Source organism: Musca autumnalis, unplaced genomic scaffold, assembly GCF_047663935.1.
Source record: "Musca autumnalis isolate F117 unplaced genomic scaffold, ASM4766393v1 scaffold_2, whole genome shotgun sequence".
NCBI classification, from domain to species: domain Eukaryota; kingdom Metazoa; phylum Arthropoda; class Insecta; order Diptera; family Muscidae; genus Musca; species Musca autumnalis.
In genome coordinates, this window is record NW_027411755.1 from 5,242,012 (window position 1) to 5,258,073 (window position 16,062).

General features: G+C 32.9%; 1 protein-coding gene across 1 annotated transcript; it reads right to left on the reverse strand.

The window, feature by feature from the left end:
* Nucleotides 1-308: 308 nt before the first annotated feature.
* Nucleotides 309-5,946, reverse strand: Df31 (Decondensation factor 31). Its single transcript, XM_073966694.1, has 3 exons — nucleotides 5,523-5,946; nucleotides 1,578-1,939; nucleotides 309-1,505 (listed from the first exon to the last, which is right to left on the reverse strand). Exons 1-3 carry the CDS (start codon nucleotides 5,546-5,548, stop codon nucleotides 1,348-1,350), a joined length of 546 nt encoding a protein of 181 aa, XP_073822795.1. The 5' UTR covers nucleotides 5,549-5,946; the 3' UTR covers nucleotides 309-1,347.
* Between the last annotated feature and the right edge of the window lie 10,116 nt (nucleotides 5,947-16,062).

Below are 16,062 nucleotides of genomic sequence, written 5' to 3' on the forward strand. Positions count from 1 at the left end.
AAGCTAAAACAAAAACGATCGAAATGAAATTACGGAATTGAAACCATTCCGATCGGAATCTGTGACATGCCTGATAGTGAACTAGATCGGTCTTTTATAAGAAAACCTATTAGTAATATCAGAGGACCTATTGGTCTTCTATAAGATCTATTGATATTCTATGAAAAGACCTAATGGTCTTTTATAAAAAAGCGCAAGATTTTCGTATACGAAAGTCATTTGGTTAAAAGCGATTGTTAAAAATTTTTTCTCCAGCCTCCGTTATTGCTGTCCCATTTTCCTTCAAACAAAACACAAGTCCTTCAATATATGTTTTCAAATGTTTGTGTTTTTATTTTTCAATCGAATGTATTTTACTGAATGTTTTTGTTGTTGTTCTTGTTTTAAATATACTTTTTCTTGTTACGGTTTTTTACAACTTTTAGCCTTTTACTTCTTGTCTGGTATAGGTAGTGTTGTTGTTGTAGTTGTTTCAACTGATGATGTGTGTTCTTTTTCATATTTATCTATCAATATTATTCAAAGTACAAGTTACAAAAAATATTGGGAGGATTATCCTGTGAGAATGTAAAAAAAAAAACTTAAAGGAATTCTGAGATATGGTAGAAGTGTGGGCGATTTGGCAGGGAGACAAAAACTTAAAAGTATACATTTACGCATAAATAAAAAAATTATAGTACATATTTATTGTGATCGATCAATCGACAATGGGATCATGAATTGTAAATTCTACCAATACACCTTTCATTTCAGCATCTAAAGAAATATGCTCAGCAAAATTTCTAAAGGTGACAAAACAATGGGTGACCGACCACATGATACATCATTCATAGAAAGAATTTTATTGTGGTGGTGGTGTACGACCAATTATCAAAAAATAATAAAAGTGAAAAGTGAATTTTTCGTCATGAAGCACTCTTTTTGTGGTGATCTCTAAAAAATTGTAAAAAATTCAAATACAAGACATGTGTAAAAATTTGTATTTTAAAATTTTGTTTTATATTTTTTCGTTTTAAATGTCTATAAAAATCATTTTGTTGAAATGTCTTGAAATTGTTGTATTTTGAGAGGGGTGGTCTAATTCACCACATCATACAATTGGTTTGTTTGTTGTTGTTGAATGGTTGGTGTTTGCTTTTTAACTTTTGTTTTGTAGGTAGTTTACAGAGGTTTTTCATCTTTCCGTTTTTTGTGATTTTTTGTTTGTTTTTTTGTAGGATTTGTTTTCATTTTTTAATGTTAATGTAAGTAAATTATTAGAATTAGTTTTTGTGTGTTATTTTTAATATATATTATATATAGTAGAGGGTAGGTTGTTGTGTGTGTGTTTTAATGGAGAGAGATTAATTAAGCCGCTACTTCTGAAGCCTCCGCACCATTTTGGACTTCTTCTTTTGAAGTTTCTTCCAATTTGGCCTTCTTTTCGGGTGTCACTTCAGCAGCTTCGTCTGTTTTGGCTTCACCTTCGGTGACTTTCCTTTTGACGGCTTCAGCGGGAGCAGAGTCTGTAATAGAAAAACAAGAAATTTTGTTAAAAAGGTTTTTTCTTTGAAAATATGTTGATGGTTTGTTGTTACCTGTAGAATCGCCATTGGCAGTTTCTTCTACACCATTTTCTTCGGTGGCGGCGGCTGGCGCAGATTCTTCAGTAGCGGCAGCAGGGGTTTTTTCGGCTTCAGCGGCAGCAGCACCGTCTGTTTCTGTGGCAGCAGCAGCTTCGCTATCACCATTCTCCTTGGCTTTTTCGCTGCTTTCAGCGGCGGCAGCTTCACCATTTTCAGTGGTGGTTGCTTCTTCACCCTCTTTTTTGTCGGTGGTGGCAGCTTCTGTTTTTTCGGCGGCAGCGTCTGTTTTGTCGGCAACAACTTCCTTTTCGGCTACATCTTTTTTGCCAGCATCGACTTCTTCAGCTGCGACCTTCTCGACAACGGGGGTTTCGCTACAAAAGAATAACAACAAAAAGTTTAATAAATGTGTTTGTTTAATGTTTAGTGCGACTCATCAGATTAGTTAGACAATGCTTAAACAAGTCACCGAAAGTGTCACCTTATCTAAATATGTACTAATTTTTTCATATACAAAATTTATTATTTTTTGTAGAACGGGCATTGATTGTGGAATGTGATTCACACACACGTATATACGCACACACACCTTGGTGAGGTGTTAATACTTTATTTTTATGTGCTGCACAGAAAACCTGTCGTAAAGGTAAATTGCTTTTTTTTTGAAATGGAATATTAAACTTGTGAAATTTCAATGAAGTAGAATTTTTTGCATGAATTCAAATAAGCAGTAGAAATAATGATCTTTCACATTAACACTGATACATCTCAGTGTGATTAATTAAAGGTAAAGCACAATGAGATTGACGCATGGAACACCTTTTGAATGAATCAATCTTTGCACTGAGACAATATTTGTTGATCTTACACAAAATTGATGACAAGAGGTTATCACACAATATATTGTTGACTTCTGTTTCACATCAAGTTTTGAATGTGTCGTTCCATCCATTTATTATTTGAACTATATTATAATTTATAATTTTGAGAACACAACTGCAATATTAGGTGTCAGTGTAAATGGTGTTTAAGGCAGGAAGATAAATTAATGTCTATTGTGACAAATTGACAATCTCTTGTTGTGTATAGTACCTAAACAACAGTTTATTTGACAAATAGATGGGTAGCTATAATCCCTAATCCTTTTTGCTTATGAAAAAAACAAGTGAAAATCCAACTAAGTTTTTTTACTTGCATTTCATACGTTATCGAAATACCTCCGATAAAAATCGAGACCACACTGTCAGACATCTGACATGTAAATTACATGACATTTTGCAACTGTATCTCTCTCACAGAGCTCTTAACCATCATCTCTCATGAAAATACAACAGAGATGAGACGCATGTGTCAGTTTTCTCATAATTAATGTTTATAGTTCAAGTACATTCAACCAAAGTAGAAGAAACAGCCAAGAAGGAAGCCGGTACTAATGGTTTTTTTCTAAGGTCACACACCTAAACATTAGGAAATTGTGTTAATGTTAACTACAGTGGAGTAGACACATTTTTCCATGGAATTACACATCACGGCCACTGGCAAAAACAGCCTCAGTAGCAGCAACCCCCACCACTAAAAATAGAATCACACTCAACACATCTGCCGCTCTACAAATGTTTAGTTTACGACGCGGCTTTTTATTCCTGACAGCTTTTGTTTTTTTGCCATTGTTTTACCCACTCCCCCTCCCCTATACCTAATCCATCAACACATTTCCTTCCAGTTGTTTCTCTCAAAGCACATATTCATTATGCCTATTGTTACTGCAGAAACATGTGTATTTTTTTGCTTTTGAACAACGGCACAAAACAAAGAAGAAGAAAAACACGATAAAGAGCCCAAAGAACCAAATGAGAAAAACACACATTGCGAAAATTTGTGGATGAAACGCGTCAAAGGGGGAGATAAGGAAATACACAAAAAAGCATTGTTGTTGATGATTGTCTTTACCACCACTTCACTTCTTTTTTCGTACAGCGAAACAGTGTTTAGCGGAATACGCGGCAAAAGGTGAGAAGAACGAGAAGAAACACAACAATAGTGTCACGGCTTTGCTGTGTTAGCAAAAAAGAGAGGCAAATATGCACACAAAGGTTTTGCGCGCCTTTTGCATTTTGGTATAAAAATGCCAAGAAAAAAGAAGACGGAGAGAAATAAATAAATATAAGCCCCTCTCAGCCGAAATACATAAAAAATGTTAAAACATGATGAAAAATAACGGACATTTGAAGAACGCTTTGGTTTTTTTTTTATACCGGCAGAGAAACTAACTAGACACACACATGTACACAAAAATGTAGAGCTTAACTGCCAAAATAAAAAATGGTGTTTTCAAAGGTTGAACTAAATAAAGCCGACAACGAACCTAATATTTTATGCGTGCCTCCAATTATGTACGAAGTAAACCTTCGTTTCGAAAATAAAAGATGATCATGATGATGATAACATGAATAGACAACAGAATAGAAATATGTCAAATAGATACAAAAAAGAAATGGAATAATGTGCTAATAAAAACAAGACCCCCTCTTCCTTCTCTTCTTGTTCTTTTTATACATTTAACCCAAGCACAAACGACAACAACAAATTAATTTAGATCGACATTTTTAAGGTAGAATTACCAAAAAACGAGTTTTTGACTTAAAGGCGCAAAAAAGAAAATTGTGAAGAATAGAAATGCCATCATCAAAAAATGCAAATTCCCCCCAAATTTACATATCCGTCCCTAACGTTTGTGTTCGCCTCTCAAGAAGAAGGGGGAAAATATTTTTTTTTTTAATTTCAATCGTCTGTAATGAGAACAGAAATCAATTAACGAACGTATGGCTTGTTTTGTGTGTGTACACACAGCAATTCACAAAAGTGGGGGAGGAATGATGTTGGGGAAAATGAACAATCTAAATGAGTAATAAAACAGTTTGTATTATTGGCTAAGAATTTGGCAATGATTCGAAAAATATTGGAAAAACAAATGATGGCACAATGTAATGAAAACCCCACTATTCCAAAATTTATAATTCATGTAATTTAAAATCGATTTCCAGTGACTTACAATCTCCCCTTGAAAGATCTAAAACGAAAGTTTCTCCTGTATACACATAAAAATCTTACTTAACCGGCATATGAAAAAGCCGGAAGACAAGCCAACCAGCCATGCAAACATTAAGCAACCAACATATAAAAATGTCTATACATTGCAAAAGTTGAACTCTTTGTTGGCTACATCATGGATGGTTGCTTTCAGAGTTGCTTGCTTGATGCTACCAAAAACGTTTACCCTACACACCGCGCCAAAACCTTCCACCTCATCTTCTTCATCAACATCACAACCATGAGCCAAACTCACATCACAAAACCACGATGTGTCTCCTTAGTACAAACGTTTTTCCCATATTATACAAACAAATGCTGGCTGCTCTTGGTGGTGGTGGCGGCAACGCTACGCCGGCAGCAGTAACAAATGCGAACTAGCAGACACACACTCACACAAACACTGCAAAATATAACGACGCTTGGCGTCTTTTTTAATTTCGAAGAAATATTTTATAACGCAAGTGTTTTCAAATGCCGCTTCATTTTAACGTCACATTGTTGTTGTACATAAATAAAAGCACCAACAACACACGAAGGCAAAAAAGGTAGACAGAAACAACTATAGCCCGAGTAAAACTTTGGTGCCGGATAAAGCCCAGCGCACACACAAGAGGAAATAAGACAGCAACTTTAACCACCAAGCAAGGGACGCCATGCATTGCTTTTTTTCGCAAATGCCGCTGTTTTGTGATACAGACAAAATTTCAAACAGAAAATTTTCCTTCAACATTTTTCACACAGCATTTTCTTTTGAAAAACTTTTAAAATACTTTAATTCCGTTTTAAAACTACATTTCTACAACAAAAACAATACCATTTCAACACACTTCTTGTGAATTGTGCAAAATTTCATTTCATACTCACTTCTTTTCTACAGCAACATCGGCCATTTTGTTGGAAGTTTGGTGTTGTAAATTCAAAAACTTGTTTAAAAAACTTTTAAAATTGGTTTGTAAGAAATTTGTATTTTATTTCGTTAGCAAATAAAACACAAATCTAGTCACTTTGTTACTTCTTTAGTAAAACTTTAAAGCGCACACACAAAAATGTATTTTTTAAAAATTCTACTTTTTTACTGCTTCTTTACTACACTGGCCACTGCACACGTCTGCTCTGCTTCGCTGATTAACGCCGAATGATTGTCGAAGTTGAATTCGAATTTAGTTGGCGTCGAATTGAATCGTTGTATTCGGTGAATTTTGTCGTTGAGTTTCGTTCAGTTAATGGCAACGCTTCACATTTCGCATTTGCTCCATATCTCCGCACTCTTCTCACCCCTTGAACAGAGTGTGTGCGTTGTTGTTGTCGGTTTACCTATTTGTCTCGTCAAATCATCCAGGTAGATGCTTAACTAGTAACGCATTGTGTTAGGTACGAAATACAAATTACGTACAATGCGTTATGTTTACATAAAGGTTACAACAATAAATTACACCAAAAAATGCAATATTTATATAATGTAATCGAGTTTATATAGAAGATTGTAAAATTTTCTATGTGTTGGTGTTCTTAGAAAATAACACATAATAAAGTATTGCAATGATTAAAGGGTACCATGGCACAATTACCAAGGTAGTGGTATCACACCAGCTGTTCGAATATGAAAAGTCAAATCCCTTTATAAAAAAATATTTTTGTTGCAATTTCCCCAACAACATAAAGAAAGTTTTGACATAACATTTTCAAAATTTTACGATGTCACTACCTTGGTAATTGTGCCATGAAGGGTACCAATTTAATTTGACTTGTGAAATAGCACGTAAGGAACGTTGTTATGCCAAAAATAGATATGGATTGAATTGTTTTACAATGATCAGTGATTAGAACAGCAAACTAATTAAGAAGCTTCAATAATGTTAGTCTAAGAAACAATATCAAATTGATAGTAATTTAGTCCCAAAACGTAGACTAATGCATTTATAGACGCCGGAATGTTCCCACCGAGTATGGTGACCAAGAAACTCAATATAAAATGGCAAAAAATACAATATTAAAAATACATATTTTGTTCTGACAAAATACTACTTGGGTTAGTTTTTGATGGGAACTATATACATATAATGAAGATATAGACGAAGGATTACTCAATTTTCCCGCGGTCAAATCACTCAGACCCGAAAACTCAAAATATTTCGAAGATGATTTTTGGGAAAATGGCAAGTTGTCATCAAAAACTAAACCCAAGTAGTCTTTTGTCAGAAAAAATATTTGTTAAGCCACCACACTCAATTCGAACATACTCGTTGAGAAAATTCCGGCGTCTGGCGTCAATAAAGTTTACACTTTTGAGAACGTGGGAAATTTTTTATGTCTTTAACAAAATAAAGGTATATTTTGGCATCTGAACTTTTAGTCATCCTATTAGAGCCTGCAAACATTAAATAAACGTGTGTCTTGGTGTAATCCGGATCCGGTATACCGATTACGTATAATTTTGCCACAAATAATGCCTCTATTTAACTTTCTTTCAAATTGTTTCTGTAATAACACAATAGATTCGAAGTCTTAGAGACTATAATGATTGATCCTAGATACATAGGATAGCAGCTTGTTATTCATAAATTGAAAATAAAATGAATGAAAATAGATTCAAAGTCTAGAGACTATAATGATTGATCCTAGATATGTACATATGTATGTATGTAGGATAGCAGATTGTTATTCATAAATTGAAAATAGAATGAATGCAAACTCTCGAAATATGGGACTAGTTGATAAAAGGATGTATAATTGTGATCAGCATAACAAGCACTATAGTAAAATGAGAATTATGTATATTCGGTCACATTTGGTCATAGAAGGAAATCCCAAATCTCAGATTTAGTGCCAACATTTTATTTAATTTTGCAAGATCCGGGATATGCGAAAAACTATGAAAGCTATTAAAATCTGTATTGTCTAAACGTGATCAGCATAACAAGGACTATAATATAAATGTCAAATTATTCCGAGGAGTGCACCAAAATGGTACTTGTTTCATCGAACTTACGAAAGATGGTCAAAAAATCATATGCATGAGCTTTATCTCCGGCATTTTGTCATCTATGAAAATATCTTAATCATGAACAAAATTCCCCGGAAAGTGTCCATAGATAGTGGTGTAGGATATAACAGCCCTATAATAGCCCTTTTTAATTGCATTCATTACAAATGTTAAAAGTTTTACAAGATTTTGTGTACCGGAAGACACAACATTCTGATTTTAGTTTAATATTGCAAATTGAACTTATGTATATTGGTCACCACATAATAATATGCCTGTTCCAGAACCTGCAAAAATCTACATATTTTTACTACAACAACAATTTTCCTTTATGTTATCCTTTAAAATATAGTAAAAATGAGTATATTCTTGCAGTTCTGAAACTGTCCAAATACATATTTTGTAGAAACAAAAATGCAAACCACCAGCCTGACGGACGTAAGTAAAATAACAAAATATTGCCGTGACCATATCATCTCCCACAGCTTCATGAATGGAATTTGCACATCACTCTTGGAATAATGACAGAATATTCCTGATATTCTACAGAAAATAAAATTTGCTCATATGAAGGAAAATTGAGAATAAATACCGGCGCAGCATGTCGACAAAATAAAGATTAATTGTTCGTGAATTTCAGCCCTAAGTATCATTCCTAGAATATTCATATGTTCTAAAGTTGTTTATTGAAATCTTAGGTACATTTTTGTGGTTAACGGTATCCTTAATTTTTGGGCGGTTGCGTATCTTTGGACCAGAGTCGGAGAAAAAAGTATAAAAATTAGAGTTGTGTAGTACCGGAACGAACTAGTTCATTGGAACGATTCCGAGACTGTAACGATCGGAACGATATCCGACTCGTTCGTTTACATAGTTCCTTTCGTTCATCTCGTTCCTTTTGTCCATCTCGTTCTATTCGCTCATCTCGTTGTTTCTGTTCATCGGATTCAAACGTTTTTATTTTATTTTGTTTTGTTTGTTATTGACGACGCGTGTGTTTGTGCGTATGTATTAAATAGATTTTGCGTTTAACTATCAAAATGTGTAGGAAAATAAAATAGATTTTCAATAAAAATCAAGTGTGTGTGTGTTCCCGTAAAAACAGCAAAACTTTTAAAAAGGCCAAAAATAAGAAAATTTAGGGTTTGGAAAAGGTCGTTAATTGCCTCACATATCATTAATATTATTCCTTAAATAATGCGACGAAAAACTCGCCCTTATCAATTATAAAAATTTACAAATATTGCTTACTACACTTCAAAATAATAATGAAAAACAATATAAACAAATGTTTTTTATTCGCTTAACACTAAAAGAACGGCTAAGTAGCATATGAACGAACGATTGATCAAAAGGAGTGATTTATCCAAAATGAATAGGTATTTGAGTTAAATGTCAAACGAACGAAGGAACTATATGGAACGAAGGAACGATATTACGGAACTAGTTCCTTTTGATAAAAGGAACGAGAAAGATCGAACCGTTCAGTGAACTAGATTGCCCAACTCTAATAAAAATTGGATATTTTCAAAAGATGTTTGCTATTTTTACCATTAAGAACCGTTCATAGACATTTCGCATATTCCAGAAAGTTGTTTATTCATGCCTTTGCTAAGCTATTGTCGTTGCAGATGAAGCTTGATGGGTTATATGTGTTCACAATTTTTGTTCTTTAAGACAAGAGCTACAACTTTGCCTCCAAGATAAATTCAAATTTCCTAACGACTTGGAAGATATAGTTCTAACTAAATGACCCTTTCTACATCAAAGCCTCAAACCTTTGGAGGCCTATAACCGCGAATGTTGATGAGATAGGGAAAAACGGCGAGACACGTGTCTTCTCATTTTTGGTGTTCTATCACACTGCGGTGTCAGAATATGGTTAATAATTTTCGTGTTGCACAGTGTTACGTTTTTATAAGCATTTAACTTTTACCGATTGTTGCCGGCAACTCAAAAAATAAGTTAAAATCGCACTACAAGCGCGTTTTAAGTCGCCTATTGAAATTTTACTCCCAACTTTAAAAGATTATTACATAAAACGTAATAGTTATGTTCCTTTACTTGCCTGATGTTACAATTTCTTACCATTTTTTACCTGTAAAGTGTTCCTTAACCCCAAAAAATTTTACAATTGGAAGCAATAGTTAAGAGAAACAGAAAAAATAGCGTTTTCTTCTACCACATGCTACCAGACAAATTTTTCGATTACAAAGTGGTATAACTTATTTTTCGACATTTGTTTGACTATTATTTGACAATAAAGCAACAAATTAACAAAAACAAAATCGAAAGAATATTGAAGGCCGACAAAACAAAATTGAAAACAGTGAAATAAAAGAAGAAAATTGTATTTTTATGTTTCTATTTGGCATTGTTACTAGATCTACCATTTTTCGTTTCCTATACTTTTCTGGTAAAACTGGTCATGAGAGAGTACTAAAAAAGTAAAGGAACAAAGCTAATATAACTACATACTTGGACCATATTTTGGAAGGAACTAGACATATGTATATCACTGTTAAATTTCTGTGCAATATCATGCATGATTTAAAGTGTTTTAGTGCTTCATAAACGCAAAACAACTTCTTTTGTTGATTTATTCCAAACTCCTAGTAAATAAGCTGTAAATCGTTGAGTTTTAGAGATATAAATTTGACACAAGATAAAAGGTAGAAAAATAAATTATTAACAAATTATTGTAATTCTGTCATTTTAGCTGATGCCGAATTTAGGGACATCAAAATGTAATGTTTGCCAGAAATCGGCATGGGGTGAAAAAATTGCACATTGTCTATTGTTTTTAGCTCGAAATTGTAAAAATATGTTAAATAAATACTTCAAAGTATAATTAATAAAAATAACTTAAAAAAATAGTTTTTATGCGATTTTAGGCTATATTAGGCCTAGTTTGAAGTGCGTGCGTTATAGTTACCGACTATAATCAATAACAAATTTATTTAAGCAACATATTTAAATTTTCTTACTTTTTGATGGAAAATTAATTGGAATGTTAACAAAAAAAACTATTGTACTTTCAAATAATTAAGTTTATGTTATAAAAAAACCTAAAAAAGAAATTTTTTACTGAATTCCAAATGTTAACAAAATCTTAAAATTATTTGATTTTTAAAAGCAATATGGGTTAAGATAAGAATTATTTGTGTAAAAGTGCATTTGTTTTTTGTTTAAAATAAAAGAAACCATCAACTTATAACATTTGTTTACTAAAATACGACATGCCGACTACTGGAACATGTCATGCCGACTATTGCGAAATGGTGCCGACTACTAGCAAAAAAGCACTATTTCACTAAATTTGAATTTTCCTCAACTTTTATAAGAAATAATTCAAAATGTTTTTGATTTCATCGAAAAGTAAACAAATTTTCGAAGCTTTAGTTCGTAGCAATCGGAACAAATTACTCGGAATGGTGAATGATTGAAGTTAGACAAATCTTTTAAGTGACGACTATTGGTGCACTTACCCTGTAGGCATTTGTCATTACAACAAAAACTTCAAAAAAAATACTTTTGATAACTTAAGTTCTCAATTTATGTAATTAAGTTTTCAATTTATGTAATTAAGTTGTCAATTTATTTTAGGTGCCATTGTAAATTGGGTTTTGCCTTCATAAATCCGCATTAAAATTAGATAATTATTGTGTGTGTGTTCTAGAAAGCAAATTTAAAGATTCTGTCATAATTTTTCAGTTAATCATGAAATTTCATTTATGATGACTCATTTATTTCATGGAATTTCCCTCCACGTTACGTACGTTGTTCACATCCAGCATTTCTGACGTACACCTTTATAAGTGCTGTTTTACATTTAAGCGATTTGTCTTACGATTTTTTGTCTCCTCTTTGCTCATCTTCGTAAATTTCACACACAGGGTTGCATTTTTTTGTACCAAGTGTACATTTTGTTAAAAATACTTAATGTAAAAAGAAGGTATTTTATAAAAATATGTTATACAATTTTTAAAATGCTTATAACAAATAATCATTTTATGCTTTAAATGATTTTTTATGCATAAAATTCATTGCAAAACTAAATTTTGTTTCAATTTCTCTTACAATGTTTTGCAACTCTGCCTAACAAGAATAACCACCACAAAGAGGAGACAAAAAATCGTAAGAGAAATCGCTTAAATGTAAAACAGCACTAACATGTACAACCTTCAACGACATTTACGTTTGTCTAACTTTCAACAAAGCTTGGGTATAATAAACTTAACGAAAGTTTTAATTCGAATAAAAGTGCTACTTAAATACAAACGTATGACAATGACGCTTTCGACAATCGTTTGCTATGTATAGTCATCTCTTTTTTGCACATAGGGATTGCCATATTTTAGCGAATTAGCAAAATTAAACTTGAAAATCATTAAGCTGCCTGACTACATATTATTTTACTTTTATGACCTCAATTATATAAAGATTATGTTCACAAACTTTATTAATGGTAAAGCTAGTGAAATTTGTTCAAAAAGTATGCAAACATGTCAGGCACGTGAAAAAACCTGAATAAAAATTCAAAATTAACGTATCAGCCTACCAGTAGTAGTAGGTTAATACTTTTTCCATTCCCAAATTCGTCATGTAAAACATTTCTAAAGAGAACGTTATTCTGCACAATTTTTGCTTAGTCCCGGGCCACACTACAGTAATTTCACTGAAATTATGCGTCTCTAGATCGACGTCCATAGTAGAGTAAAATCATAAAATTGCTGTAGTGGGGAATTCGATTTAAGAACACCTAATTTCATGAAATTTTTTAATGAAATTCACGCTAGTGTGGACCGTGACTTAAGGAGAAGAGAAAGTTTTGCTAGTTTATGGAGTACGCAAAAATTTGCAAAAATGGTACAAATAGTAGATACTTGCAACAAAGCTAATATATTTCATAAAAATAACTCAAATGGCATGATTTTGGGTTCCAAACATGGTAGAACAAGAAAAGGTAGCAGCAATACCCAGCTGACTGAACTGGGCTGTAGTGTTAGTGTCAAATTCCATACGACATTTTATATATTTATTTCTATGTTCGATGTATAATAGGGATATATATTTTTTGAAGAAAAAAATTATTCATCTGAAATAAAAACAATTTCCCATAAAGACTCCTTCATATCAATGACATGTAACATCCTCCAGGTCCGAACGACATGTCGCACACTAAAACACCACTTATAGAGGCGGTACAATATTTGTTAATATGTGTGGTATTTTATTAAACTTGAAAATAATAAAGCCCTAATAAACATGTGCTTTTTGTTTTCAAAAACAAAAGATTGAAACAGCTTCTCTTTTTTCAATGAATTACGAGCGACCCCAAACATTTTGGCAAGAATTCTACTTCCTGCGTGATATTGTGTATTTAGTGGAATGATACGGAAACATTCAAACTGAAAATATAACCAGTTTTCATTCATGTTTTTCAAAATATTCAATCAAATGTGAAAAATTATTAGTTTTTTAAATTCCAATAATTTATAGACATTTCCTTATTTTGTTTACATTTATATTTGACACTAACGTTCCAAACAAAAACAAATTCCTTTGTGGTTGTTGTTCGAGTTGTATTTGTTGTAGTATTAACTTTACCTTGTATTTGTTCTACCATGGGTTCCAAAGGAAATAATATAGAAAACTCCAACTTCACCATGACAGTCGAGATAGAAGAAGCATAAAATCAAGGCGTAACTCCATGCGAATGATGTAGTGCCGCAGCACTTATGTGAATTGTGAATGAAAACTTGACAACACTTTGGGTATCGGTAGGGGTTAGCGACAACTTAATTTTGGTCGGTAACATACCTGCAGGTTTTGTTAATTATTGAAATTATAAGCAAATAAAAAGTCTCAGTTATCGATAATTCACGGTAATTATATCGTTAACTAGTTACAGAATCGATCTACTGATGCAGGAAGTTACTTTTACATCAGTCGGACTTAATTTATTTTATTACGAACAGTGATCGGGAGGAGTGGTATTGGAAACTTCTCCTGGAGCTAAATATACTGAGTTGAAAAAAACAACATCGAGGAATTTATAAGGAAGGATTTGCAGCAACAAATCCATTGGTAAAAGTTGAGGACTTTTAAAACTTTTCTGTCAAAAAATAACACTCTTTATTTTGAATGTGATCCTAAATGTCCAATCTCTGGATCTCTTAGGTAAGTTCCATACAATTAGGAATTTTTACACATTGCATGGAATTTTTTCAAATAAAATGTGTGTTCCTTTACTAGGCGTTTACACAATTTGTCTTCAAATACAACTCTGATTTACTAACACATACATTCATTTGTCGGCTGTCTCCCAGCTGTTCTTCAGATATTCACAGACAGTAGGGCTAACAAATTTTTGTAAAAATAAGTGAGATAATAATTGAAATGTGTTGAAAACAAAAGAACATGAAAAAAAAAAACAAAATATGTGAACGGAAAATAAAAGGAAATCTATGATTTTGATTCATAATTTTACAACTGTTTTTGCAGTTGTCAGGAATGAAGTCAACTGTCCTGTCTTGTGTAAACGCAGGGTTACTTGCCTGAGGTTACAATTTTTACCATTTTTAAGATTTTTAACCCAAAAGTGGTAAAACTGGTAGCAATTTTTAAGAGAGAGAAAACAAAAATAGCGTTCTCTTCCTCTACAGGCTACCAGACAAATTTCTTGGAGTAAAAAATGGTAGATCTCATTTTTCGGCATTTGTTTGACGATCATTTGAAGCGAACGCTGACAAAACAAAATTAGAAACAGTAAATTAAAAATGAAAATTCAATTTTTTGTTTCATTTTTCTTGTTGACGTTGTTACCAGATCTACAATTTTTCCGTTCTTTTACTTTTGTGGTAAAACTGGTCATGAGAGAGCAATTTTGACAGTTTTCTCTTTTACCACTTTTACCATTAAAAAAGTAAAGGAACGGAGCTAAGGTCAGCAGTCAAAGTATACGATTGATGGTGATCAAATTAAACCTTATTTACACTTGTACCTAAAGCCAGAATTTGTGGCAAATACATATGTATGTAATTTATGTCAGCTATTCAATGCAATTGACAACTTCAATGATTTTTTAAAAACTGTTAGACTGTAAACACGGTCTAACAGTTTTTAAAAAATCATTGAAGTTGTCAATTGTCGTTGTCGCTAATGTGTTCAACATTAGGGATTTTCTTTACGCCATTTACTTTTTGTGTCCACCCCAGCAAAAATGCAGTTAAATTACGTCTCCACATTGCCTGCGTGAGTAGATATGGAATGTACCTATTTATTTCGGGTGATATTCTCATTACTCCTTCATTGAACAAGTTTGTTATCGAACAGCATTTTGTACAAGTTTGTACAAATTTGGGCAAACTTTTAGGTTATCGAACAGATCTAGTGTAAACTACCTCTTAGTTATAAGTAGGCCTCAAATGTCAAGTCAGGAAAATCAACCAAAGCCATTCGCCTTAACCTAAAAATAACCAAGATAAACACTTTTGCTCTCGAGTTTAAATGTAAAACTTTTACTTTACAACAATGAATTAAAATAAGTATGTATGTACATACATACATATGTATGTACCTACATTAATAGATGCGTATACGAAAATATTGTGGAATCTAAATTCTATTTTATTGGAAACAGTATTGTCTATTTCTATCCCTCTCCATAAAAAGACGAGTTTATTATAGTTAAAAAGCAGCAGATTCACTTCCTCAATTCGATGTAATTAATCAGCTGTCTGACATGTTTGCAATTTAGCTACGCATTTACGTTCGTATGTACATACATATATACATATATTGTACAACGTTAATTCGTCCATATCTATGTATGTATGTACTATGTACTCAGGGGTTTGTTCAACTGTGCATATTTACGTTTGTATGTGAGTGGAATCGTGTGCCTTGTGCTCTAAAATGGGATGAGCTACATTCAGTTACAAAGGAAAGCGGATAGCAGCTGTTCTTTTTTGGCGGTGGTGGTGGTGATGATGATGACAGTGTTGTTGTTGTCTCTGTGTAATGGAGGGATTTTTGTTTTTTTTTCGACTCGCAAGTACAGTAACAGAGCGGGGTTACGACAAGAAATACAACAACACCAAAAAGGGATTTACACATTTTCTTAGGCAAACAGCTGCAAAAAGGATTTTCCTCAGACTATGGTGCAGGCTGCAATCAATTACAAAGAAACTAATCTTTAAAATGTCCTTTTGATAGAGTACCTGTTATCCTAACACAATCGCTGTGAGGATGTCGGAGAGAGATTGATGTTCCCGCCAACATTAGCTTCCTTTGGGTATTTCAATTCCTTGAAATGACAATGATATGACAGTTATGCATTTCTGTCAAGCCTTCTGTGTTTTGACACATGTCACATTTGTGTGGAAAAGCTCTGCATTTCTCATGGGGTAAAAAGCT